A 23,653-nucleotide genomic window follows, 5' to 3' on the forward strand; every position below is an offset into this window, starting at 1 on the left:
GGAAGCCCAAGGTGGAGAAAGAGGACATGTGCGATATATCTAAGCCCCCGGACCTCATGGGCTGATCCCGGGACCCAGGAGAATCTGAGGTCAACGCTGGCCGGAAGCCGCCAGCCCGGCCTCCCGGGGACCAGTCCCCAGCCTTTGCGCTGTCCCTGCAGCTCTGATCCCAGGCCCCCCAGCAGCCCTGACCAGAGCTGCTCACTCACCTCAGCTCTCAGGGCCAACCCCTCCCCTGCTCTCGGGCAACCCTCTGGACACCCCAGTCGGAGCCCTTGCTGGCCGAGAAGGTAATGTGGAACGATCTTGAGGAGGCCGCCGTTCCTCCAGCGGCCACCTGAGTGCGTGTGAGGAACGTGGGTGTGCGGACAGCTGGTGAGACGGTGAGAGCGAGTCTGGCCCAGACCTCTGGGGCTCTGGGACAAGGCGTGGAGCACGTGCCTCTCCGTCACCTGCCGCCGGCCAGGCGTGGGCTCGCTCTGGGAGCCTCCTGTACCTGCGTCTGGATCCGATTCAGGCCTCGGAACCATAGGATCTGGCCTCGCCGCAGCTCTCGCTCAGCGTGGTCTATCTCCTCCACGTCCTCGTTGAGCTCCTCCTCCGGAATCTCCTCCTTCTGCGTGAGCCTGCCTGCCTCCTTGAGGAACTTGAGCCTGCTGGTCGGAATGGTGGCGATGACCTGCAGGGGACCCAGCAACGTCAGGGAAACGGGGGCTGTCCTTCAGTCCCTGCTCCCCTCCCTGCTCCCCCAACTTCCCCTCTCTGACCTAATTACCTACTTACATGCTCAATTCACTCCTTAACTCATCCCAATTTAATCTTTAAATTTCTTATTAATTTTCTTTTTAATTCATTCACTCATCCAGAGTCATGGGGACACGGTGGAAAATCTTGGCTTTCAGGAGCTGGGCAGATGTGATTTTGAATACTCCAGACCTTACAGGACATGTGACCTTGGGCAAGTCATATCACCTCTCTGAGCTCTGGTTTTCCCGTCTGTAAAGCCGAGGGCAGTTCTCAGGGCTGGAGGGTTAAGTGAGGTGGTATGTCTAAGTTGCCATACACGAACCTGGCTGGCCCTCAGGCTTCAGGGCTCACTCTTCCTGAGGTCACTGGGTCCTGGGTACCCAACATGAGCAACAGGGGATCAAGGCCTGGGTGCCTGGGGAAGAGTCAATGTGGGGACTCTGGGAATGGCTGCCTTTCCAACAAGGGAAAACAACATGAGAAGGGGGTGTGCCTTCATTCCTACTCTTCCTCCAAAGGGTTTGTCCCCGGGGCTGAGGCTTGGGAGGCAGGCCCTCAAGGAGGGGAGCTGGGTGGCAGAGGTCAGAGGCCTCTTGCATCTCCTGTAGGGACAGACGGGCTGGCCTGGACACTCGGCCTCAGGGGTTCTCTGGGAGTTTAAGGTGGGCATTGCCTGCTGGCATCATCCATAGGCATTAGGAGTCTGTTCACCCAGACACCTCGAGCTCTCTAAGGGTGTGGGTCCCAGGGGGATGAAGATGGCCTGGCCCAGGGAATGGGGTTGCTGAGTCAAATCTCGTTTATCAACCCTCCAAAGAAGCCCCAAACTTTAAAGAAGTTTCTTTTGAATAAAACTAAACTTTCTTTATCTTCTAGTTAATCTCGGCCACTGGAATGTCCCACTCGAGCCTGGGAACAGCTTGGAGGCAAGAACATTGTCTCAAGCCCATGGGGGCCCCCTGCCTGGATGACAGAGCACCTTGGGAATCAAGCCCCTTTAGCCCCGGATCTGGCTCAGGGCGTCTCACAAGCACCCTATCCTGGTCAGGAGCCTCCAAGCTGTGAGCACTGTGATAGGTGTGAGTGTGTGTGTGTGAGTGTGTGAGTGTGTGTGGGTGTGTGTCCTGGGAATGTGGGCAACAGTAGAAAAGGGAACTGGTGGGAGTATGTTCTGGGGTCATACATGGAAGGGCCCCCACAGAGCACCCAGGCCAGGGGTGCCCAAAGCCGGAAGGATCTCGGACGGCCGCAGACGCAGCACTGAGGTCTGCCATGGGGCAGTTTGCCTGTGAGTTCCCTCTGAAGGGGCCTCTGCTTGGTGCTGCTCCACTTACTAATCTCCCGTCAACACTCCCAGGAGCACCACTCAACTCACCTCCCTTTTTAATAACTAGCTGCCTTGAGGCTCTGAGCCTTGGTGGGCCATGGCGTCCAGTTAGAGTTTAATAACATGGTTCTCATTACATCATATTTTGTTAGCTTCTATTTATGACAAGTGATACTGACTTCCCACTCATGTTAGTAATATAAAGTTGCCTTTTGAAATAAGTTTCAGTTAAAAAAAAAAACAACCACGCAATTGAGACAATAGTAACAGGATTGGGGGTACCTAGATATATGGCAAAAATCGCAGTGATGATACCCAAATGACAAGCATTTGGGACCTGGGCTCACTCCTACTGCTCAGATGCCCAGAGACAGAGAGGGCCTCGTCCTGGGCCATCCAGCAAGTTCCCGGCAGGATTGGGACCCATTCTTGGGGCTCCCGGATTTCCCCAGTGCTCTTTCCCCCCTCCTGCTGAGAGGCATCTCTTCTACCCCGCCCAGAACTCACCTGGCCCCAGACGAGCTCCCCTAAGCCGATGAATATGCACCACAACCACTGGTCCAGCTGCAGCGGAGAGCAGCTAAACGGCTTCCCCCCAAACTGCACGATCACTATCTGGAGGTCAAAGTGGGCAGAGACAGACAGACAGACAGGCCATCAGGGGCCAGCTCAGAGGCCGGGGCTCTCAGGCACCGTGGCTCCAGCTGCCCGCTGTCCGCCCAGGCCCAGGTGGGGGGGCAGCCTGGCTACCTGGATGGCAAAGGTGCCCAGCACGATGGTGCAGAAGATGGGGTTTCGGAAGATGCCATCAAAGACGTTGCGCTCGCCGTGGATCTTGCGGGCGTTGATCTCGTTGAAGAGCTGCATCATGACGAAGGTGTTGAAGATGATGGTGTAGTGCTCCGAGGGCGGCGAGTGCAGGGGCGCGTTCCTCCCACTGTCGATCTGGAACATCTTCTCACCTGCCAAGCCGAGAGCGCGGGAGCTGGGTGGGGCTGGGTGGGCAGCCCAGGCGTGGAGGAGCTCCTGTGCTCTGGAGGTGGGCCTGTGCTCTTGGGTAGTGTGGGTGTGAGTGAAGGGCTAACAAAATTCTGTCCTCTAGGGGAGAAAGACCTTGGGCGAACTTTCTTCCACTTTTCTATGGAAATCTGATAAAGGTGGAATGCTGGCTGTGTGATCAGGCGACATTGCTTATAAAAAGTGACCCCTGATGAAAAGACTCATCTGGACCGGAAGGACTGGGGGTGAACTAGGAATACTTGGTGGGAGGCTACGGCTTTGGGCTCCCCCCAAAGTGCTGCTTTTGTAACTGAGCATGTCCCTTGCTGAGACCTCTGGAAGCTCATGGGGCTACGATAAGAGACACCGATTTCTATGCGGAGGTTGGGGCTTCTAGGCCAGGCTGGCTCCAGGCCCACCCGTGTGGCTGCACTCCCTGCCAGCTGAGCTGTCACACGCTGGAGGACACGGCAGCCCGGGCACTGTGTGGACACCTGCCGACGGGTCCTATGGAAGGCGGTGCCAGGAGGGCTTTCGGGTTTTCTGAGTGTGAAGTGTCGAGCTGAATCCAAGAGCACCGAGGGGAAGTGCTGGAGCGGGAAAGCCACCAAGTCAGCCCAGGGGCTGCCCTCCTCCCCTCGCCCCGCGGCTTTGCTGCGAGTCTCTCCGAGTTCTGCCTCCCTGTGCTTCCTCCAAGGCTTTCAAGGTCTTTACAACAGTCCTGCCAACACATCACCTTTGAAATGTATGGACGGGACTGTGCTTTGAGGAACAGGATGCCCGCCCCACCCGCATCTGTACTCTGGACTTTGAAGGCAAGTGCTGCTGGCGTTGAAAGTCCAGCTCGAGGAGGCTCACGTGGAGGAGCCTGCCCAGGCAGGGGACTCCCGGCTGGCGCCGACCTGCTGTGACCACGGGCAAAACTCTTCCCTTCTTTGAGCCTCTATTTCCTCATCTATTACCCGGGGGTAGGCTTTGCCTGGATCATCTCTGAAGAGCCCATGGAAACCAGGCCAGTCTCAGTCCCAGCAGACCTGGTTCTTTGCCTAGGCTCCTCCGCAGACCGATGCATGCCCTTGGGCAAGTCCCCTCACCTCTCTGTGCTTGGCGTTATCATTGTACTGTGGGGGATGGCAAGGTGCCTGCTTCACGGAGTGGTTGGCAACCTAAATGACAGTGTCGTGAGGTAACTGGTGGGTAGGCAGGCGTGTGGCAGTTCCCTGAGGAAGCCTGGCTGAGGATACCTTCCACGGGCAAGGACACCGTGTGGGAATGGGTCGGAGAAGGGGCCAGTTCCTTCCCCGAGAGCCTAGGCTCCGATGGGGCTGGTGTGAGGTCATCTCCGGCAGGCGGCACCGCGTGCACGTGTGCACTCAGTGTTCCGAGCTGTTGTCAGTGGGTGAAGCCCTGGTTTTGGGGTTGGCCAGACGCAGGACAGGGCCTGGCTCTGCCCAAGACTTGCTCTGTGACCTTGAGCAACTAACGTCACCTCCCTGGGCCTCCATCACCCACTGGAAAACAGGAAGGCAACGTGCATCCAGAACGCTGGGTCTGGGCCACCGTGTCCCCAGGGGGTGGTGGGGGACTCACCGACAAAGAGCAGGGTGAAGATGAGGGTGAGCTGGTAGACGGCGTGGCCCAGGATGTTCTTCATCATGGTCCGCGAGATGAGGGGCTTGTTGCGGCCGTAAGGCTTCCTCAGAAGCAGGGTCTCGGTGGGTGGCTCGGTGGCCAGCGCCAGTGAGGCGAATGTGTCCATGATGAGGTTCACCCAGAGCATCTGCACGGCCTTCAGAGGGGAGTCCTGGGGACAGCGACCACGGAGAGGGCTGTCACGGGGGAGGCCAGCCCCACCCGCTGCTACCAAGCGCCCAGTGTGGGGTTCATCGTTGGGGTCTAAGCAGCTTCCTGCTGGAGCCTGGAGGCCACTCTGCCCCGTGGGTCTGCCCTCGGCTGGCCTGCCCCTCGGTTCCTGAGCAGGTACAGAGCATGTCCGCTGAGACTTTCCCTGGGGAACAGCTCAGACCTGCTTTGCTGTCGTCTCCCCCAAGGCGGAGATGGAGCTGATGGCTGCCAGCTCTCCACCCTCTGGTGAATTTAGCCACATCCTTGCCTCCCCCACTTCATGAGTCTCACCTCTAGGCTAAGGCCGAGCCCCCCCGCACCGTCTCCAGCACAAACCCCATCTCCTCTGCCTCCCTCTGCCCCTCAGCCATCCATGGCTCAGGTCTCTCCTATGCTGCCAACAGCGCCCACACCCCGTGCTCTTCACCGCCACTCAGTTCCCCTTCATCCGTATCCCGCTCCAACTTAGCAATTATTGTGAGTCTATAGGATTCTACGAACAGCATTTTCATGCTAGAAAATGTGGCAAGCAAAGAAGAGCAGAAGCTAAAACTCAGTGACAGAGCCACCGACGGGTTCCCACTGTCCAGTCTGGTGTGACCCGCCCACATCTCTGCCTGGACGGGGATCCCATATCCACACTGTTCCGTGCAGCCACAGCACGCAGCCTACACCACCCCAGGTTGCTGAATCTGTTTGGCCCCTCCTTCCCTGCACCCCGCGGGCCTTGCCCTTGGCAGCCAGACTCTGGCCTCTCTGTGCCCTCAGGACGCCTTTCCCTGAGGTCACCAGTGCCTGGTTGTCACAGTCGAGGAAACCAGTTTCTAGCCCTGCCTCACTGGCCTCACTGTGGCGTTTGGCCACTGCCTCCTCCTCGCAGCCTGACCCCTCTCCTCCTAAACATTCCTTTTCCTTTGTCTCCAGCTCCCTCAGGGGCTTCTCCTCTTCCCCTGCCTCTTACTCTGTGCCCCCGTGGTCCTGTCCTGGGCCCTGCTCTCTTTCTACACCTGTCCCCTGGCTGCAGGGGCCCCCCTTCTACCTACATCCCCCTCTTTCCAGCCCAACCCTCTCCCTGTGGCTTTAGCCTCTTCCACTGGTAAAACACCTCCTCCCGGAAGCCCACAGATCCTGAAAGCCCAGCAGCTTGGACAGTGCTGTTCCTCGTCCCTCTGTTCTCTCCAGGTACCTCCCGAGGCTCCTCTGTCCGCAGCCCGTACATTCACTCACCTGCTTGATATTTATCACAGCCCCTCCTCCTGCGCACTCCCCCACCTCTGCCCTGGCGGCCACATCCTGCTCTCACACCCCTTAGCTTCTTCCTACCACCAGCCTCCCCTGATCACATGCACCAGGTGAGGGCCCTGGGTCTCCCCACCTAGGTCTCCATGGCCCTGCCATCAACTCCATCTCAGCCTTTAGGCAATCTGGTAGTCCTCTTGGAGCCTCAGTTTCCCCATCTGTATCAGCTGCTCTCTAAGAAGCCTTGCAGGAGTTGCCATGCTGCGGGAGTGTCATCCGAGTCACCCCAGAGGGAGCTTCTCGTCCACAGACCAGGAGGGAAGGCCCGTGAAAGCAGAAGGGACCCTTTCACCAACCCACAGGCGCTGACGCGCAGGGCTGGGGTACTGGGTGCTGTCTTGTGTATCCCCACGGGCTCAGGACAAAATAGAGGGGGTACTGTTCCCAGGGCCACTGCTCTTTGAGGCAGTGTTGGTTCCTGGGCCTCTGGGTGTTCCTGTGGGCAGGGACCTGTCTGTTCACAAGCCGCTAGGAGGGGCCGGGCCTTGGAGTACCCGTTTCCTCCCCAGGCCCTTGTGGGAGGCAGGAGGTTACGGGAGCAATGGCAGGTCCCTGGCCTGTCCATACTCCAAGCCTCAGTTTCTGTCTCTATAAATGGGAATCATCACTGTTTCCTGCTGCATGGGGCTGGGTGAGGAAGCAGGGAGGCCGCAGATGTTGGGGCCTATGGTTGACTTCCCCTGGGTTCAAGACCTGGGGCTGCTCAAAACCCAGACTGAGCCCTGGCTGGTTTGGCTCGGTGGTTAGAGTGTTGGCCAGTGTGGGTTCGATTCCCAGACTAGGGCATATGCCTAGTTGCAGGTTTGATCCCTGCCCCCAGTCGGGGTCATGCGGGAGGCAACCAATTGATGTGTCTCTCTCACATCGGTGTTTCTCTCTCTTTTTCCCTCCCTTTCACTCTATCTAAAAATCAATGGGAAAACATCCTTGGGTGATTATTAACAACAACAAAAAGACCCAGATTGAGTGCGATCTGACAGACAACTGCCTCTCCCAGTGACACAGAGTCCCTGACTCCCTCCTACTGTCCCCAGCCGGCTCAGGGACCCAGGCAAACAGGCTTCACCTGACAGACTCTATGTCGGAACTAAGGCCCCTGGGCCCTGTCAGCTCCTTGTCCCCCATCTGGGTGCCTGATCCCCCTTGAGCCCTGCCCTGCCCTGCTCCTCCCTCTCTCTGGTCCTTTATATGGCCAGGAGCTCTGCCTTCCCTTGAGGATCACCTCTCCCACCTCCTGGAGCAAGGGCAGGACTGTGCCTGGGTTCGGCCTGACGTCTCCCACTGCCCGGTGACCTTGGACAGACTTCACCACATCTCCGAGCCTCATTTCCTCTGCTGCACACGGCTGGTGCCGCCCCTGAGGTCTGTAACGCAGTTCCTGGCCCTCAGCAGGCACTCCACCGATGGGTGCCACAACCTGGGATGCCCAGATGGGTATCGCCCTCCCCAGGCTTTGGCATGCTCCTCCTGCGCGCCCCTCGGAGGACCCACCTGCGTGATGCAGGCCCCCGTGAAGGCCACGATCACAGCCACCACATTGACTGTCAGCTGGAACTGCAGGAACTTGGAGATGCTGTCATAGACGTTGCGGCCCCACATCACTGCCTTGACGATGCTGCTGAAGTTGTCGTCCGTCAGGATGATGTCCGAGGCCTCCTTGGCCACATCTGTGCCTGCGATGCCCTGTGGGGACAGGGACAGGAGCCTGGGTGGGTCAATCGAGGAGGTGAGCAGCTCTAGCAACACTGTCCTCACCCCCTACACATCCTCAGTCCTGCCCCCCATACATACACCCAACTCCAGCACAGTGACATCATGCGGCATGCGCACCCGTGCACACAGACGCATGTGCGTGCACACACCTACTCCTGACAGACCTAGCACCCGGGCTGGCCCTCTGTGTTCGGGAAGCTTCTCCCTGCCCATCCCTCACCAACCGGACCCATTAGTACAGAGAGCCTCCCTCTGCCCTTCCAAGGAGACCCTGGGGCCAGGCTGAGCCTCGCGAGCACTGGGCACACGAGGTAGATGGTGGGTGGGCTGAGTGTGAACGGGGGGTCCTGCACCACCAGCCTGAGGCTGTACTGCCCATGTTCCCCTAACCCCTGCCCGTGAGCTCTGCCAGACGCTGCTCTAGGCCCCCTGCAAGCAGCTCCTACCATGGCGAAGCCCACGTCCGCCTTCTTGAGTGCAGGCCCATCATTGGTGCCATCTCCGGTCACGGCCACCACCTGCCGCTGCTCGGTGTGTGTGCTGTCGATGATGCCTGCGGGCGGGGCAGGAGTGTGCTCAGGGCCCTGGGATGCTCCAGGGGGCAGGGACAATCTGGCCAGTGCTGATCCTCACACCTTCTTTCTGGCCTCTGCCCTGCCACCCCGCCCCTTGTGGCTCTTCCCAGCCCCAGGCTTGCCCATAGCTCCCAGCACCTGTAGGGGATGCCGGGCACCTTCGCCCAGTACTGGTTTGCAGCCCTCCATGGTCGAGGCCTGCTCACCTCTCCAGCATCCTCTCCTCTCTCTGTGGCTCACGGCCACACCAGCAGCCCCCCTGGCCAGAATCGCCTCCCCACTGCCTGTGCTCCAGGGGTTCCGGGGTTTTGCCAGGGGCCTGCCATGGGCTCCCCCAGCACCACTCTCTGGGATGAGGAGGTGTGGGCTGTGCCATTTGCCAGTGACCCCTGATCCACCGTACTGGCCTTGATCTCTCTCTAGACATTTATCCTCAGTAAAATCCTCAACAAATAACAGAACAAACAGGTGACCTGTGGCCCCTGTCACTGAGCTGGGGCCAGTGGGAAAGGAAGGGTGAAAGATGTCACTGGGCAGGTGTGTTTATGGGCAGTGAGTGCCAACCTCGACGTCCCTCTCTCGTTCCGCACATCAAATGTATCACCGAGGCCTGAGCAGCCTGAGCCCACTGGGACCCTTCCACTTCCCTCTGTCCCCACCCCTCTACCACCAGCATCTCACGCCCCTCACTAACCCAGGACCCCCTTCCAATCCGCACCCAGCCCCAGGGCTTCCAACACGAGCCTGAGCCTGTCCCCGGCTCCAGCTGAGCAGTTCTCGCTGCCCACTGGCCTCAGAAGGACATCTGTGTTCTCGGATCTGCCCACCAAGTCCTCCATGGCCAGAACGCGTCCCTTCTCTGGTCATGTCTTCTCTCCCCTCCGCCACCCTGATTCTGTGATTTAACGGCAGGATGGCTCTTGGTTCTGCGGAGCCGGTTCCACTTGACCCTGTCTTTGCACAAGCCATTCCCTCAGCCAGCTGTCACACCCCTGCAGTCCCAGCTCAGAGGCCTCTGTCTCTGGGAAGCCCGTGACCCCCAGAGGATCTCTGCCCCCATCAGATCACGGCAGCTCCCCCATCCACATGCCCGCGGGCCTGAACTTGGCAGACAGCAGCCGCCTGTGGAAGGAGGGGAGGTGTACCCTGACCTCGGCGCTGCACGCCCTACGCCCCGCATGCTCTTTGCAGCTGTCCAAGTTCCACCTGCTTCGAGGCCCAGCTCCAAGGCATGTGCTCCAGGAGCCGTCCCAGCTGCTCCCCAAGCTGTTCCGCTGCCCAGGACTATCCAGTCTCTGTCCACTTGACATTTGAACTTGGCGTTTGAGGCCTTCATCCCTGTTGGGGCCCTTGGCCTGCCTGGGTGCTCCTCCAAGGCAGGGGAAAGGCCAATCTTGTGTCTGTGGCTCCCCAGGCTGGCCTCGACCTTCCCACAGCCCTCCCGCTGCTCCCAGGGGAGGGCGTTGCTGGGAGGACACCTTCGCCAGACCCCTGTTCACCACCTCCAGTGCGGGCACGGCCCTGCCACTCCCCTGACGTGGCCCTGCCATGCACGGTCACAGGGGCCTTTCTGCCGTCATCTCCTACGGTCACACCCCTACCCTGTCTCTCTAGCCCTCCCAGGAGTCGTTCATGCTGTGGGCCGCCCCCTCCTCTTCGCCAGGCTTCGTCCCTTGTCCTCCTGGCAGCACTGCTCCTGGCTGTCCTCCCCCCCCCCGGCTGCCACTCCTCGGTCTCTGCAGACAGATCGCAGCCCCTGCCCATCGCTCAGGCGTGCGGGTCCTTGGTTCAGCCGGCTCCTCTGCTCTCCCTGCTCGGCACACCCCACCGGGTCTTCATCTCTGGCCAGCTCTCTGTCCTGCGCCCTGGCTCTACGGATGGCCAGCTGTCTTCCAGACATTTCCACTTGGGTTTCAGAAGGCCTCAGCTCAGCCACCGAGTTTCCCCTCCAATCTGTCCCTTCTCTCACAACTCCTAACACCCGGCTGCCCCCTCACAAACCAGTGGCACGCTGTACGCAGCCGGTTCTGAAACAGGTGGACACTTGGGGAATCCTGGACCCCGTGTTTCCCTCTCCTTTCCCACATCCAAACAACCGCAGGCCCAGCTCTCAGACCTGACTTCCAGTCCACTGGCACTGTCGCCACCCCAATCCAGGGGTCACCTCTCCCAGCTGGACAATCTGGTGGTCCTCCGCTTCCAGGCTACTCTCCACACAGCAGGGAGTGAGCTTTCTAACACAGCGCTTCTCCCTTCAAGGCCCTCCCGCAGCCCCCGGCCTGAGCTGACCGTGCAGGCCACCGTCCTGGTGTTCAAGGCCCTGCATGGTCTGAGGCCGGCACCTCCTCTCTGGTCTCCTCCTCTAATCGCCCTCTCTCACGCGAGGCCCTGGCCCAGCCAACTGAACTTCTTTCCACACCTAGAAGGTGCCTGGAAGTCTTTGCCTCTGGGCTTTCACAGTGCAAGTTCCCTGTCCTGCCTGAAACATAGGCCCTTTCTCCTGTTCCCCAACCCACCTCCAGGGCCTGTGATCTGACACCAGCAGAGGGTCCCAGATCACCCTTCTCTTCCCCCAGTGCAGCCTTTATCTCTGTGTAGGGAAACCGACTATTTACTATCTGCTAGATGGAACCTGGACCATGAATTCCAAGCAGGAAGGGCTGTGGCTGCCAAGACCAGCACATAGCAGATCCTCAATAAACATGTATCAAGACGAGTGAATGGAGGAGTGACTGAGAAATGGGGATGGGTTGGAGGGCTCTCCTGCTTGGGAATCTGCAGCTCTGAGGTTCTGGTTCCAGGCCAGATCTGCCTCCGTTAATGTCCTTGGGGCCACCTCTGGGAAAGGAATCCAAGCTGTCCTAGGGATGACCTCAGCCAGAAGCTGTCCCTTTCTGGCCATCTTACGGATGGAAAATTTGAATCCTAGAGTGGGAGGGACTTGCCCAAAGCCACAGAGCAAGTCAGTGGGAGAGCTAGGACTCGAACCCAGGGCCGTGTGAAAATACCCAGCGTCTGGCCCCCTGGGTGGACTCAGCAAAGGGTGTGCCTCTCTCTGGAGGGAGGGAGGAAAGGAAGGGGGTGCTGGTTGTTGGTCTCATCTGTCAGGTTGCTCTTCCCAGGACAGACCATCCTCAAGGTCCTGCTTCCAGGCGTTGGTTTGGGGCCTCAGAGACTGAGCAGAGTAAAGGTCTCGAGCTTCCAAGCTCTGGGGCCAGACAGGCCGTAAATAAATGAAGTGGGCTGAGTGTCAGACAAGGAGCGTGAAAGCCTCAAATGTGAGAGAGCAGGGTCTGTGTAGTCATTCAAATTCAACGTAAAAGGCATTGTCCCACCCAAGTAAAACATGTCTGTGGGCCCCATTCAGCCCTCAGGCCATGGCGTTTAGCCCCTAGATAGGCAGCCCCATTGCTTCCTTTAGGGGTGAGGAACCTTTTTTGGCCAAGGGCCATTTGGATATTTATAACCTACTTCTCAGGCCACACAAAATTATCAGCTTAAAAATTAGCCTACTCCATGTAGTCAGGCTAATTTGGTGATGCGTGTGATGTCAGCTGGTATTGATTTCGTGGACCTTACGCAGCCTGCGGGCCGGGCGTCCCCCACCCCTGCAAGTTGAGGAGGTGAAGCTCAGAGAGAAGATTCACAACCAGGAGGCCTCCAGCAGGGCAAAGGGGATGAGGTCAGAGTGTCCCTGAGGCGTGGGAAGCCTTGGGCAAAAGCCCTTTTGTCCTGGAAAGAAGCTGCAGGTGCCAGGGAGGAAAGTCTGGAGAGGCCTGGCACCGGGGCCTCAGGACGGCCTGTGCCCACCCAAGTCTTACCTTTGACCAGGGTATGCTTGTCCGTGGGGGAGGAGCGAGCCAGCACCCGCAGCTTTGGCCAGATCTTGTCGATTCGCTCCTGCTCAATCTGGAGAGGGATGCAGGAGGGGGCGGGTCGGTGGGGGCCACAGAGAAACTGAGGCCTGGAGAAAGGAGGGGCTCGCCTCGAGTCACTGGGCTCTTGGCACATGGGCTGGCTTCTGGACAATCATGCAGTTCCCGTGCCTCCCAGCCCCCCATCCAAGCTCATACCTCTGAGTACCCTTTGCACTTGGCCACGTACCTCCCCCTTCTCGTTGCGGATCCTCTGGTTGAACTCCTTGCCCTCCAGGCACAGAAAGTCCTCCCCAGGATGGATGATACCACACTTGATGGCAATGGCCCGGGCTGTGTTGATATTGTCGCCAGTGACCATGCGGACTGTGATGCCTGCCCGCTGGCACTTCCGGATGGCTTCTGGGACCTGGGAAGGAGGGCAGGAGCCATGGGGGTGGGCACTACCTTGGGCAGACCAACCCTGCCTTCACGGATTGCAGAGTGAGCCCTGCTCACAGGCTGCCCCACCGGAAGGGGCCTAGATGACCCGGAGATACTGATGGCACCTGGGCCACCCTTGCTGTGCGCATGGCAGGCATTGTTAATCAATCACAGCACCATCTGATTAAACCCTGATGTGGTCTCAGAATTCTTCTTTGCAGAGTCCCAGGCAGCCACCATCTATCAACCATGATAGTCCATCCTAGGATGCAACCAATGCTATCCAGACCTGGGCAAGTTCTTTGAGCAAGACCCCAGTAAACACTCTCAGATCTCACCCCAGGTGAGAGCAGAGGACACTCTGCTACTGCACAGGGTCTCGTTCCTCCTTCATCCACATCCACATTGCCTGCAAAGTCAATGATAAACATGTTTGTGTATTTTCATTTTTTTTTTTTTTTTTTTAGGGGGGCATTGGATTTGGGGGCATTTTATTTATAGAACATGACACTGGCTTAGGATAAATGCAAATGATTATGTTTCATGTAAAATATGACATTTCCCTGTGAGAATAAAAACTGCCTCCTGCCCTCTCTGTACTGATGGAGTAACATCTGGGCCAATCAGGCCAGGCAGAGCTAGCCAATCCGAAGCCAGCAAGGCCTCTCCCGGTCCCCCACCGAGCCCCCTCACCCAGTCCCAACCCTACGCAGAGCAGTGGATTTGGCCAGCAATTAGGATGCAAAAACCAGCCTTCAGCTGCCAGAACACAGATCAACGGAACAAGATTCTTACCCATGGATAGTGACAGATAATAAAGTAACAGCGAATTTGGTGCAAAACATTTCTGAGCAGGTGAGGACATGTCAAGGGCAGAAAATCCTGTGTTCTAAAAGACCAAAGCACTGAAGACTCTCAGGCCTGGTGGGGCCGAGCCCCACACCCCAGTTCTGCACACCTCAGTGCCGAAGTCCTGCACACTTCGATCCTGGAGGTGTCTCAGGGAGCTAAACCTGCCAAGCCACTGTTGAGAGAGTTTGAAGACTGTTTCAGGCTGAAATATGCACCCCCCCAAAGATACATTGAGATCCTCACCCCCAGAACCTCGGAATGTGACCTTACTTGGAGGTAGGGTCTGTACAGAAGTAACCAAGTTAAGACGAGGTCTTTAGGGTGGGCCCTCATCCAACATGACTGGTGCCCTCAGAAAGAGGGGAAATTTGGACACAACACACACAAGAAGAAGGCAGAGATTGGGGTGACACTGCTGCATGACAATGGGTGCTGACGACCACCAGCAAAGCACCAGACGCTGGGGAGAGGCCTGGAGCAGATCCTCCCTCACAGTCCTCAGAAGGAACCAACCCTGCTGACACCTTGGTCTCAGACTTCCACCCTCCAGAACGGAGGCAGCACAGTTCTGTTGTTGGAGCCGCCCAGTCTGTGATGTTTGTACAGGAGCCCTGGCACACACAGAGCTAGAATGTTGGTCCTAAACCTGACTGCTGATAACTCCCGTCTGCTGGTCCCCTTTCTGCTCTCAGGATTTTTTTTTTTTTCCTTTATAGATTTTAGGGAGATTTTAGAGAGAGAGGAAGGGAGAGGGAGAGAGAGACAGAAACATCGATGAGAGAGAACATCGACTGGCCTCCTCCTGCATGCCCCCTACTGGGGATTTGACCCACAACCTGGGCATGTGCCCCTGACCAGGAATCGAACTGGCAACCTCTTGGTGCATGGGTCAACGCTCAACCACTGAGCCACACCAGCCTGGTGCCCTAAGGATTTTAAGAACAAGAATTGACCTTGAAAATATCTGGCCTCTGTCCACCCTATCTACATCACCATCTTAAGTCAGGGTCACTGCCCAGGCCCTCCCCAGTCTCCCTGCCTCTGGCCTTGCCCCTCTTTCCTCTTTCCCCTACTCTGACCACCAGTGACCGGCCTGAAGCCCAGCCTGTGGTGTCACTCTCCTTCCGGGGCTCCACTTTGCCGCTTGTAGAGAAAGCCCCGCTTCCCGAGAGCGACCACTTTGTGGCAGAGCTAGGAACAAACGGCACGGAGAGGCAGGGTCCAGGTCCAGGCAAGGAGGCCTCTCCAGCTGCGAGTTCCCTAAGAGACCTGCTCTGGGGGGGCAGGCGGTGATCTCCCTGTCACCGAGGGACTAGCACAGGGGAGCTGACCACGGCCTCTTCTAGGTGTATTTCCAGGGCCACGGAAGAGCCTTCTGGGGCCCATTCAGGGATGGGGGTTACAAAAGCAAGGTCTCTGGCCCTGGCCGGTTTGGCTCAGTGGTTGGAGCATCAGCCTGTGGACCAGAGAGGCCTGGGTTTGGTTCCCACTAAGGGCACGTACCTCGATTGCGGTTCATCCCCGGCCCTGGTTGGGGTTGTGTGGGTGGTGACCACTCGATGTGTCTCTCTCACATTGATGTTTCTCTCTCTTCCTCCCTCTTTCCCTCCCGCCCTATCTCAGGATAAATGCAAAAATGTCCTTGGGTGAAGATAAAAAAACAACAACAACAAAAAACAAAACATAAAAGCAAGGTCTCTGTCTCATACCACAGTGGCTGCTCACATAAGCAAATGTGACCTCTTTTTATGGAGCCGGAGGGAGTGGGGATGTAGAATATTTAAGATCCTGTTTACATAGTTTATCATGTCCTCACAATGACTGTAGCCCAGGCTGTCTCCTGTCCCAGAGGATAGGAAGAAACCACTATTCTTTTGGGAACATATACCTTATCTGGCTCCTACCCTAAAAGAAATAATTTAGGTTATATTTGTTTCAAAGAAACTTGAGGCTTTGGAGTTGGAAGGAGCTTTAGGTTATGACTCTGACCCTGTTCTCATTGCCTAGATCTCCTCCCAGGTGTTCTCAACAGATGGTTGGCCAGCCTCTGCTTGCACGCCTCTGATGACAGGGAGCTCACTGCCTCCAAGGCGGATTGCTGCACAGTGGAACAAGTCTATCATGTCTTTCCACATATTTCACAGTCGTTCTGGGTCAGGCCTGCACCCTCGTATGGAGGCAAGGTCTTTGTCTCGGGTAAAGATCTGTATCCAGGGCTCAGGGAGCACAGAGGAAGATGCTGTTACTTTAGAAGGAGGTGGGTGGGGAGGAGAAATCTCTGAGAGCTTCCTGGAGGAGTGGATATTTGAGCTGCTTCTGTTCAGCTAACACTAACTGAGACTCTGGTGCTTGGCACACTGCTTTGGCTAGGGCTACCAAGATGACCACTTTATTGTAGTCCTGGCTGCCAACGACTGTCCCAAGAGGCCCACAGGCAGACAGGTGGAAGGTCCCGCAGACAAACTGCTGAGGGCGGCCTGGAGGGGCCGAGGCTGAGGGAGGCTGGAGAGGGGCCTGAGGTCCGAAGGTGCTGGCACTAGTTCCTTCAGGCCTGGGAGCCATGGCACATTCTGAACCGGGAAGGAGGTCACTGCTGCCATGTTTTAGAAAAACTTCTGCTTTCAAGACTGTCTCAGGGAGCTAAACTCTGTCTGCTTGGAACCCCACCTTCTGGGTCTCCCCCAAACAAGTGAGCTCAGGAGACAAAGGAGGAGGCTAATTATTATGGCCCCACACTTGCCTCTGTGCAGCAGAAGCTTCCTTGTCTCGGGACAGAGGGTTCGGGGCTTTGCCCTGGGCTCCCAGCCCAGCCTTGGTTTCCTCATCTATGAAATGGGGATGACAGGCTCCATCCTTCAGTTTTGTGACGAGGGCAGAACAGCACCGAGCACAGGGCCTGCAGATAGTAGTGACTGTGTGCACCTGCATCCACACCCCTGCTCTTCCTGGCTTTTCTTTTCTGCTGGGGGTGGGGAGGGATGCAGAAAGGGTGGGGTCCAGAGGGGTGGGGTGCAGTGGGCATCTGGGCACAAAGAGGAGCCGGTAGTGGGAGAGTGGGATGGATGGGCACTCTACCATGACTCTTGGGACAGATACTTTAGGGTCCTGTGAACTGCCTCAAATGTGGGAAGATTCGAGACAGACCTAGAAACACCTGAGGAACCCTCCTGGCCCCCTTGAGATACTTCCTCTCTGGGCAGTGGCCCTCTGACCTGGACGCCTTTGCTGTGCTCCAGTCCCGTCCTGCTTCATGCTCGTGTGTGCTATGCATCTGCTTCCCCCTCACAGACATTCCCCTAGGCCCTGGGCTCTGGGTGGGCTCTGCCCGTTGCTCGGACCCTCCAGGGGGCCTGGCACAGAGAAGGTGCTCTACAAATGTGGGGCATTGTGGACCATCTCTGTGCTTAAGTCCCTTGAAGTCTGGCCCGGGACATGTGATTTTATACATAGTCAGGTGAGTGGATTTGGACGGGGACATGCAAACCCTTCACAAGTGAGCTCCAAGATCAATTTTCTGCCCTTTTTTCTTATAACTCCAACTGGGGTGTTCATAGTTCCCAGTGCTTGGCATCCCTTCCCACCTCCTCGCCTTTGCCTGCTGTGCCCCTGCCTGGAATGTCCCTCATGGGAAATGCTCTCACTCCTGAAGCCGCCCTTGCTTCCTCCAGCCCAAGGGGACACTTCCTGCAACTGCTCTCAGTACTTCCTCCTCCCGCGCTCATTCATTTACTCGGTAAACAGCTATTGAACATTTAATGGTTCTGGCATCGAGGATCCAGAGATGATTAAAACTCAAGCCCCAGAGACATCAATCTGGGTGAAATATGCTTTCTATTATAGATAACATAGCTGTAAAAATTTTTAAAAGATTCCTTCTTTTGCTAAAATTATCCTCAATATTTCTCACTGAGGAAAACCAGCCAGGAAATGGGTGCTTCCTGTTTTCATTAAATAAAGGCTTTAAACATCTGCTGTTTCTGGTGACAGCTGTTGTCTGTGACTCCAAGGGCTCCAACACCCCCGGATAACCCAGCAAATCCCAGACCGTCCCTCTCCTGATGGCTTTATCCGCACTGGCTGCAATCAGCCTCGGAAGATGCGCCCGAGGTAGCGTCCCCACGGCGGGGGTTTTGGCAAGCCTGTTCTTATCTGTTCTGTCCTTTGTCTTCTTGAGGGAGGAAGGCAATCGAAGCTTCTCCCCCTTGGCAGGTGGGGAAAGGAAGGAGCCAGAATTTGTTTTCCTGTGGTGGCTGCAAAATGAATCTGAGCATGCTTATAGGCCCCTAGAGGTGGTCCAGGCTGAGGTTTCCACCCTGGCTGGCTTCAAGGTTGCCCAGGAGAACTTGACACAAACACACTCACTGTTAGGCACAGCCATTCCCCAGAGGTCATCCAAGAAACTGATGCTGCCTCTGAGGTGGGAACTGGGGAACCGGGGTGGCATGGGGGCTACTTCACCCTGTCTGTGCCATTGAACCTTTTGAATGTGGCTCCACATGCATAAATTACTTAGGCCCTCGCCCCTCCCCAAATAAAAATCTACACCTGCCAGTCTCCTCAAGCTGGTCCACCTCCGCCCCGCTGGGAGATGCAGAATCAACAGATCAGAGCTTTTACACCTTGAAGTAGTGTCACCAGTAAGCCTGCTGTGTTCCTTACTTGTGATCTTGCAACTCTCATTGTTTAGAGGGGAAACTGAGGCCTGGGGAAGCGATGCACCGAGGTCTTCTGTGAAGGAGTGGCAGGGACAGGATTAGAACCCATGTCCCTTGACTGCTGTGTCTGTCACTGCAGTAAGTCACCGCTCTCTAGCATGGCTCACAACTTCTCAGTCTACATCCTGGGGGTGAGCCGAGGTGAGAGAGGTCACCACCAGGGATGTGCTGCCGGGAGGGCGTGAAGGCAGGCGTGACGGTTAGCCTCCCCTCGGCTGGCTCAGGATGTCAGAGCTGGGAAGGGACCTGAGGGGCACCTGGCCAACCTCCCATTTTACAGACCAGGAGACTGAGGCACAGAGAGGGGAAGTGGCTAGTTAGTGGCAGGGTTGGGACTTGGATCCAGGCCCACTTTCTTCACTGTGGAAGCCTCCAAGGTGAAGGCCTCCAGCCCTGCTGTGTGGGAAGAGAAAGCACCCCTTCCCACAGTCTGAGCCTGGAGCCAGTCTCCGGATGATCGTGCTGTCAACAGAAAAGGCCGGGGACCTGGCTCAGCCCCTCCCAGGCCTCTCTGCTCCTCTCCTCCCCCTCCTGACTTAGCGCGACCTGCCTTTTCTTGTTTTGTGGCACCCAGGAGAAGGTCCTGGGGCAGGAAGACAGAAAGCCTGTTCTAATCTGAATCTGCCCAGCCACGTACGAGACTTGGGGATGTCCCTCTCCCGGTTTGGGCCTCAGTGTTTTCATCTGCAAACTGGGGGTGTGGGAAGTGTGTGGAACCTGGAGGTGTCACCCCTCCTTCAGTGGAACGTGAGATCAGTTCCGTGGGTGGCGACCAGCATTTAGAAGAGAAAGGAAGAAATACAAGAGAATAGGAAATACTTAAGCACATCACATTACTTTGTGAAATTCTTATTTTGGTTAAGCATGTGTGTCTCCTGAGTCATGACATAAGACACATTTCTTATTATTGCAGCCATGGCCCCAAAAGTGTGTGTCTGCTGCTTTCCTCCCCGCCTAGGGGTGTTTTGAGGCAGGGTGACGAGCCAGGAGTTGTGGGTGCGTGGAGCTGGGGGGGAGCCCGGCAGAGCCGTGGAGGACGGGAGAGCCACAGGCTGGCCGCGTGCACCACGCAGGGGCTTGTGGAGAGAGAACACATCACGGCGAAGCCTGGACCCGTTGGCAGCTGGCAGTGAGCAGGCGCCCCACAGGGGCTAAGGAATGCATCTGTCCTGGGAGAGATTCAGTTGCAGGAACACGCATGTGGGCTCTGGGGGCCACTCCCCAGGGCATTAGTTGCCTTTGCTGTTTTAGGCTGTGGGTGGGAGTGAGGAGGCCTGTGTGTGTGTAAAATGAGCACCAGGCACAGTGTTAGGAGACTGGGGTTCATGTCCCATCTATTCCTTTCACAAACACTTATCGAGTACCTTCCATAAGCTGGGCTCTGTATTAGGGGCTGTTGTGTCTCACTGGACCCAGAATCATCAATCTACTGGGGAGGGGCAGAAAGGAAGGGGACCCACATCTATGGACCACCTATCTTGTGCCAGACATCTTTCCTATTGCTTATGTGTACATGATCTGATGATTTACAGTACCCCTGTGTGTGTGCATGTGTGTGTGTGTGTGTTCGCGTGCGTACGCAGAATACTATCACCCTATTTACAGATGAGGAAACAGAGGCCCAGAGAGGTTTTGTAACTAGTCCAAGGTCACACAGCCAGTAATGCTAGGACACAGGATCCCAGGTCTGTCTGATGCCTCAGCTCACACCCTCGACCCCTCTCTCTGCAGCCCAAACGTGAAAGTCCATGTCTGTGACCTTGCTTCTTCCGGCAACACTGGGGCCAGAAACTTGGTGAGCATCTTGTCTACCCTCTTTCACTTGAAAGAAGAGAAAACAGGCTCCAAGAGGAGCAAGGAATGACCAGAGGCCCCCAGAAAGTGGAGCCAGGGCAAGTGGGGAAGACTGAAGTTGCCCTTGGTAGAGGAAGGTGGCCCCTGGGGCATTGTCACCAAATCCTGCAGCCTTGGCCAATCTGGACCCAGTGGGGCCTGGCCAGGGAAGCAGGTCTGGACCAGCAGCTGTGTCAGGCCCCGGAGGAAGGGACGCCAGCCCCTCCTGTGCCTGGCCTCATGTCCTGGGCTCTGCCCTCTGGGCTCCTCTGGGCCCAAGTTGACTCGTTCTGCCTACCCACATCAGTGTTTTGGAGACTTGAGGTGGCTCCCTGCTCTCCCCACAGCCTCTCACTGGCTTGGCAGCCCGACTAGCCACTCACATCCCATCCTTCCTGACCGTGAAGATCTCCAGTGCTGAATTCTTGGCTCCGATTCAGCTAGAGGAGACTGAAGACCTGCTGTAAGCCGAGCACCATATGAGGTGCCCTGAGTACATCGCCTCCCTCGATACTTTCGGGGAAGGCTGTGCTATCATTACCCCCCTCCCCTTCAGCTGGAGAATCCGACCTTCTGGTAACCTTCTAGCTCTGTTCCCTGGACACCTGATAAAGGTAGACAGTGAGCTGTGATCCTAGCAAGCCGGCGAGTGTGCACTGACTGGTAAACTGGGTCTGGATGGGGACAACTCTGAATGCTGACAGTGACACCACACGTAGGCTTTCCTGAGTCTGGTGACCTTTGTTACTGGCAGGAACCTTGGAATCTAGGCCTGTGAATTTTTTGCAGGAGATCCTGGCTCCTGTCCCTTGGGGGGCCAGTGCGAAGGTCTGGGGGGTTGAGTGGACGGCCCTAGGACTGCTGCACACTGTGGGCTCTGCCTTATAACCTGAGCAGACCGATGCCAAGTTTGGCTTATGCTGGTGTGATGAGTCTGGATGTTTAAGAGGAGTAAGAAGACCCTAGGGCTGTCACAGGATAACTGAAGCTCAGAGAGATGAGGCGACTTATGTCAGGTCACCCAGCTGGCTAGACTCCCAGCCTCAACCGTTTTCCCTGATCTGCTGTGGGGTGGGGTGGGGGGGTGGCGGGTTACCTCAGGCCGCACGGGGTCTTCAATGCCCACCACGCAGATGCAGATGAGATCGTTCAGGATGTCATTCTCATTATCCCAGTCAGGCTCGGGGCTGCTGGGGAAGTCGCGATAGGCCACACAGATAGTGCGGAGCCCGTCACAGGCCATGGGCTCAATCACCTTCTTCACCATCTCGTCTCGGTCACGGGGCCGGAAGACCCGGGGCTCACCTGCCCCGCTGAGGATTTTGCAGCACCTGGGGTAAGGCAGGATGGGGATGGGTAAGGGCCAGCCAAGGGCCCAAGGATCTTCCCTCTGACTGGCTCAAGCTCACCTCCCTCTCCCCAGTGACGCCCAGCTGGCTGTGGTGGGTCATCCAGTGCCTATCCAGTCCATCTCCCATAATGCTTCAGGGTTGGTCCAGGCCCCATGGGCCCCAGGCAGGGATGAAACTGGGACCAGCCAGAAAGAAATCAGGTAGCCTTCTTGTAATATCTGCCCCAGTCCACTCAGCAAGAGCAGGTTTGCTTTGATCTGTTTTATAGTCACAAGATTTCATCTGAAAAAATAGTTCCATAGCTAAAATGGTCGTCAAAAGGCATAAAACTTAGGCTAGTGGTTCTTGACCCTGCTTGCACATGAGACTGGTGTGGAGGAACAGTGAATAATAAATACCCTGTGCGAGCCCTGCCCAAGGTTCCAATCAGTTTGTCTGGGGTGAGTCCAGGAATTGATGGTTTCTTTAAAGCTCTCTGGGGTGATCCCAGTGTGTAGCCAGGGTTCAGAACTACTAAGCTAGATCCATCCCCTCAAAGTACAAGTGGGGAAACTGAGGTCCAGAGTGGGGGAGCAACTTGCTTAGTTCTCTAGGCTTATTTCTGGCACACAGGAGACAGCTGACAGTGAAAATCACTACTCCCAACCAACTCCCTACTACGGGAGGTGAAATAGATCTAAGTGATAATGTGTAACTTCCTACGAAGAGAGGAGAAGGAGGAGAACTCTCTACAGACATTTTTAAGAGGAAGTAGTGGAAAAAGCACAGGACAAGGAGCCTTGGGGGTGGTCTTGCTGTTGGGTGGTGGGCAGGGCCCTGTTTGAGCCTCTGGGTGCCAGATGGCTCTTCTGCAGGACAGTGGGAGCTGTGCCACCCCCCAGTCCCTGGCTCCCGGCCCCTGCCCGCTCCCTGCACCGCTTACTTCTTGAGCACAATCTCAGATGCGCCCTTGCTGTACATGCGGAAGCTCTCGTCGGGCAGCTTGATGACTGTGCTCATGGACTTGCGCACAGAGTTGAACGTGTACACTTTGTACAGCTTCTCCTCTGGCATCTGGATGCGCACGGCCTCGTAGTCCTGCTTCAGGTCCAGCACGAAGCCTAGCAGGCCGCACTCAGTCTTGTTGCCCACTTGCCGAGGCAGTGCGCCCTCCTTCTCCGGGGGCTGTGAAGACAGAGGTGGGGGAGCTCTGTGGTCTGAGGGGTGGGGGCCAGGCTCTGGCCACCCCTCTCCCCTCAGTGAGCCCTTTGCCCTCCTCCTGCACCCTCCCCCTCCGCATCCCAGATACACTCCTGGCTCGCAAAGTGTTATGCAAGATCAACTTTGTAAAAAATTATGAGCTATCTCAAACATAAAAATGTGATAGAGAATAACAAGAACCTTAGCATTATGCCATGTGTGCTTCAGATTTTTCCTTTTTAAGAAGGAAAACAAGACAGATAATGTCGAATCTCCCCGTGTATCTCTCTCCATCTGCATAATCCACTCCTGGCCCCAGAAAGAACCTGCATCTTAAATTTAGCATTAATCATTACCTTGTGTGTCTTTTCCCCCTCTCAAACAATGGAAATTAATTTTCTCACAGTTCTGGAGGCCAGAAGTCTGAGATCAGGGTGTCAGCAGGTTGTTTTTTCTGAGGCCTCTCTCCTTGGCTTGTAGATGGCTGTCTTCTGCCTGTGTCCTCACACACTCTTCCCGCTATACTTGTCTGTGTCCTAATCTCCTCTTCTTTATTTTATTTTTTATTAATTAATTAATTTTTGTTACAGATGTTTCTCCTTTTCCCCCCACTGATTTTCTCCCTCCCTCTTCCTCCCCGCCCTGTCCCCAGCTTTGTTGTCCATGTCCATTGTTCATGCACACATGCATATAAGTTCTGTGGTTTATCTCTCCCCCACCACCTAATCTCCTCTTCTTTTAAAGACACCAGTCATACTGGATGAGGGCTCATCCATGTCACTTCTATAAAGACCCTATCTCCAAATTCAGTCACATTCTGAGGTACCAGGAGTTAGGATTTCGACCTATGAATTTAGGGGGACACAATACTTTCCAATAGGTATTAAGCCTGACCAGTGCAGAGCAGTCATGGGACTTG

The 23,653-nt window shown here is 56.3% G+C and overlaps 1 protein-coding gene across 1 annotated transcript in view; it reads right to left on the reverse strand.

The window, feature by feature from the left end:
- The window catches only part of ATP2B2 (ATPase plasma membrane Ca2+ transporting 2), a 174,497-nt gene that overhangs the window by 9,608 nt on the left and 141,236 nt on the right, over positions 1-23,653 (reverse strand). The window contains exons 13-22 of the mRNA XM_036267151.1: positions 22,478-22,719; positions 21,300-21,534; positions 12,610-12,789; positions 12,327-12,414; positions 8,377-8,483; positions 7,709-7,900; positions 4,664-4,877; positions 2,825-3,036; positions 2,582-2,689; positions 497-679 (exon numbers count right to left, since the gene is read on the reverse strand). Of these exons, the coding sequence (XP_036123044.1) occupies positions 497-679; positions 2,582-2,689; positions 2,825-3,036; positions 4,664-4,877; positions 7,709-7,900; positions 8,377-8,483; positions 12,327-12,414; positions 12,610-12,789; positions 21,300-21,534; positions 22,478-22,719 (1,761 nt within the window). The remainder of the gene's footprint in view (positions 1-496; positions 680-2,581; positions 2,690-2,824; positions 3,037-4,663; positions 4,878-7,708; positions 7,901-8,376; positions 8,484-12,326; positions 12,415-12,609; positions 12,790-21,299; positions 21,535-22,477; positions 22,720-23,653) is intronic.

The sequence above is a fragment of the Molossus molossus genome, unplaced genomic scaffold, assembly GCF_014108415.1.
Source record: "Molossus molossus isolate mMolMol1 unplaced genomic scaffold, mMolMol1.p scaffold_m16_p_18, whole genome shotgun sequence".
In the NCBI taxonomy this organism is placed as follows: domain Eukaryota; kingdom Metazoa; phylum Chordata; class Mammalia; order Chiroptera; family Molossidae; genus Molossus; species Molossus molossus.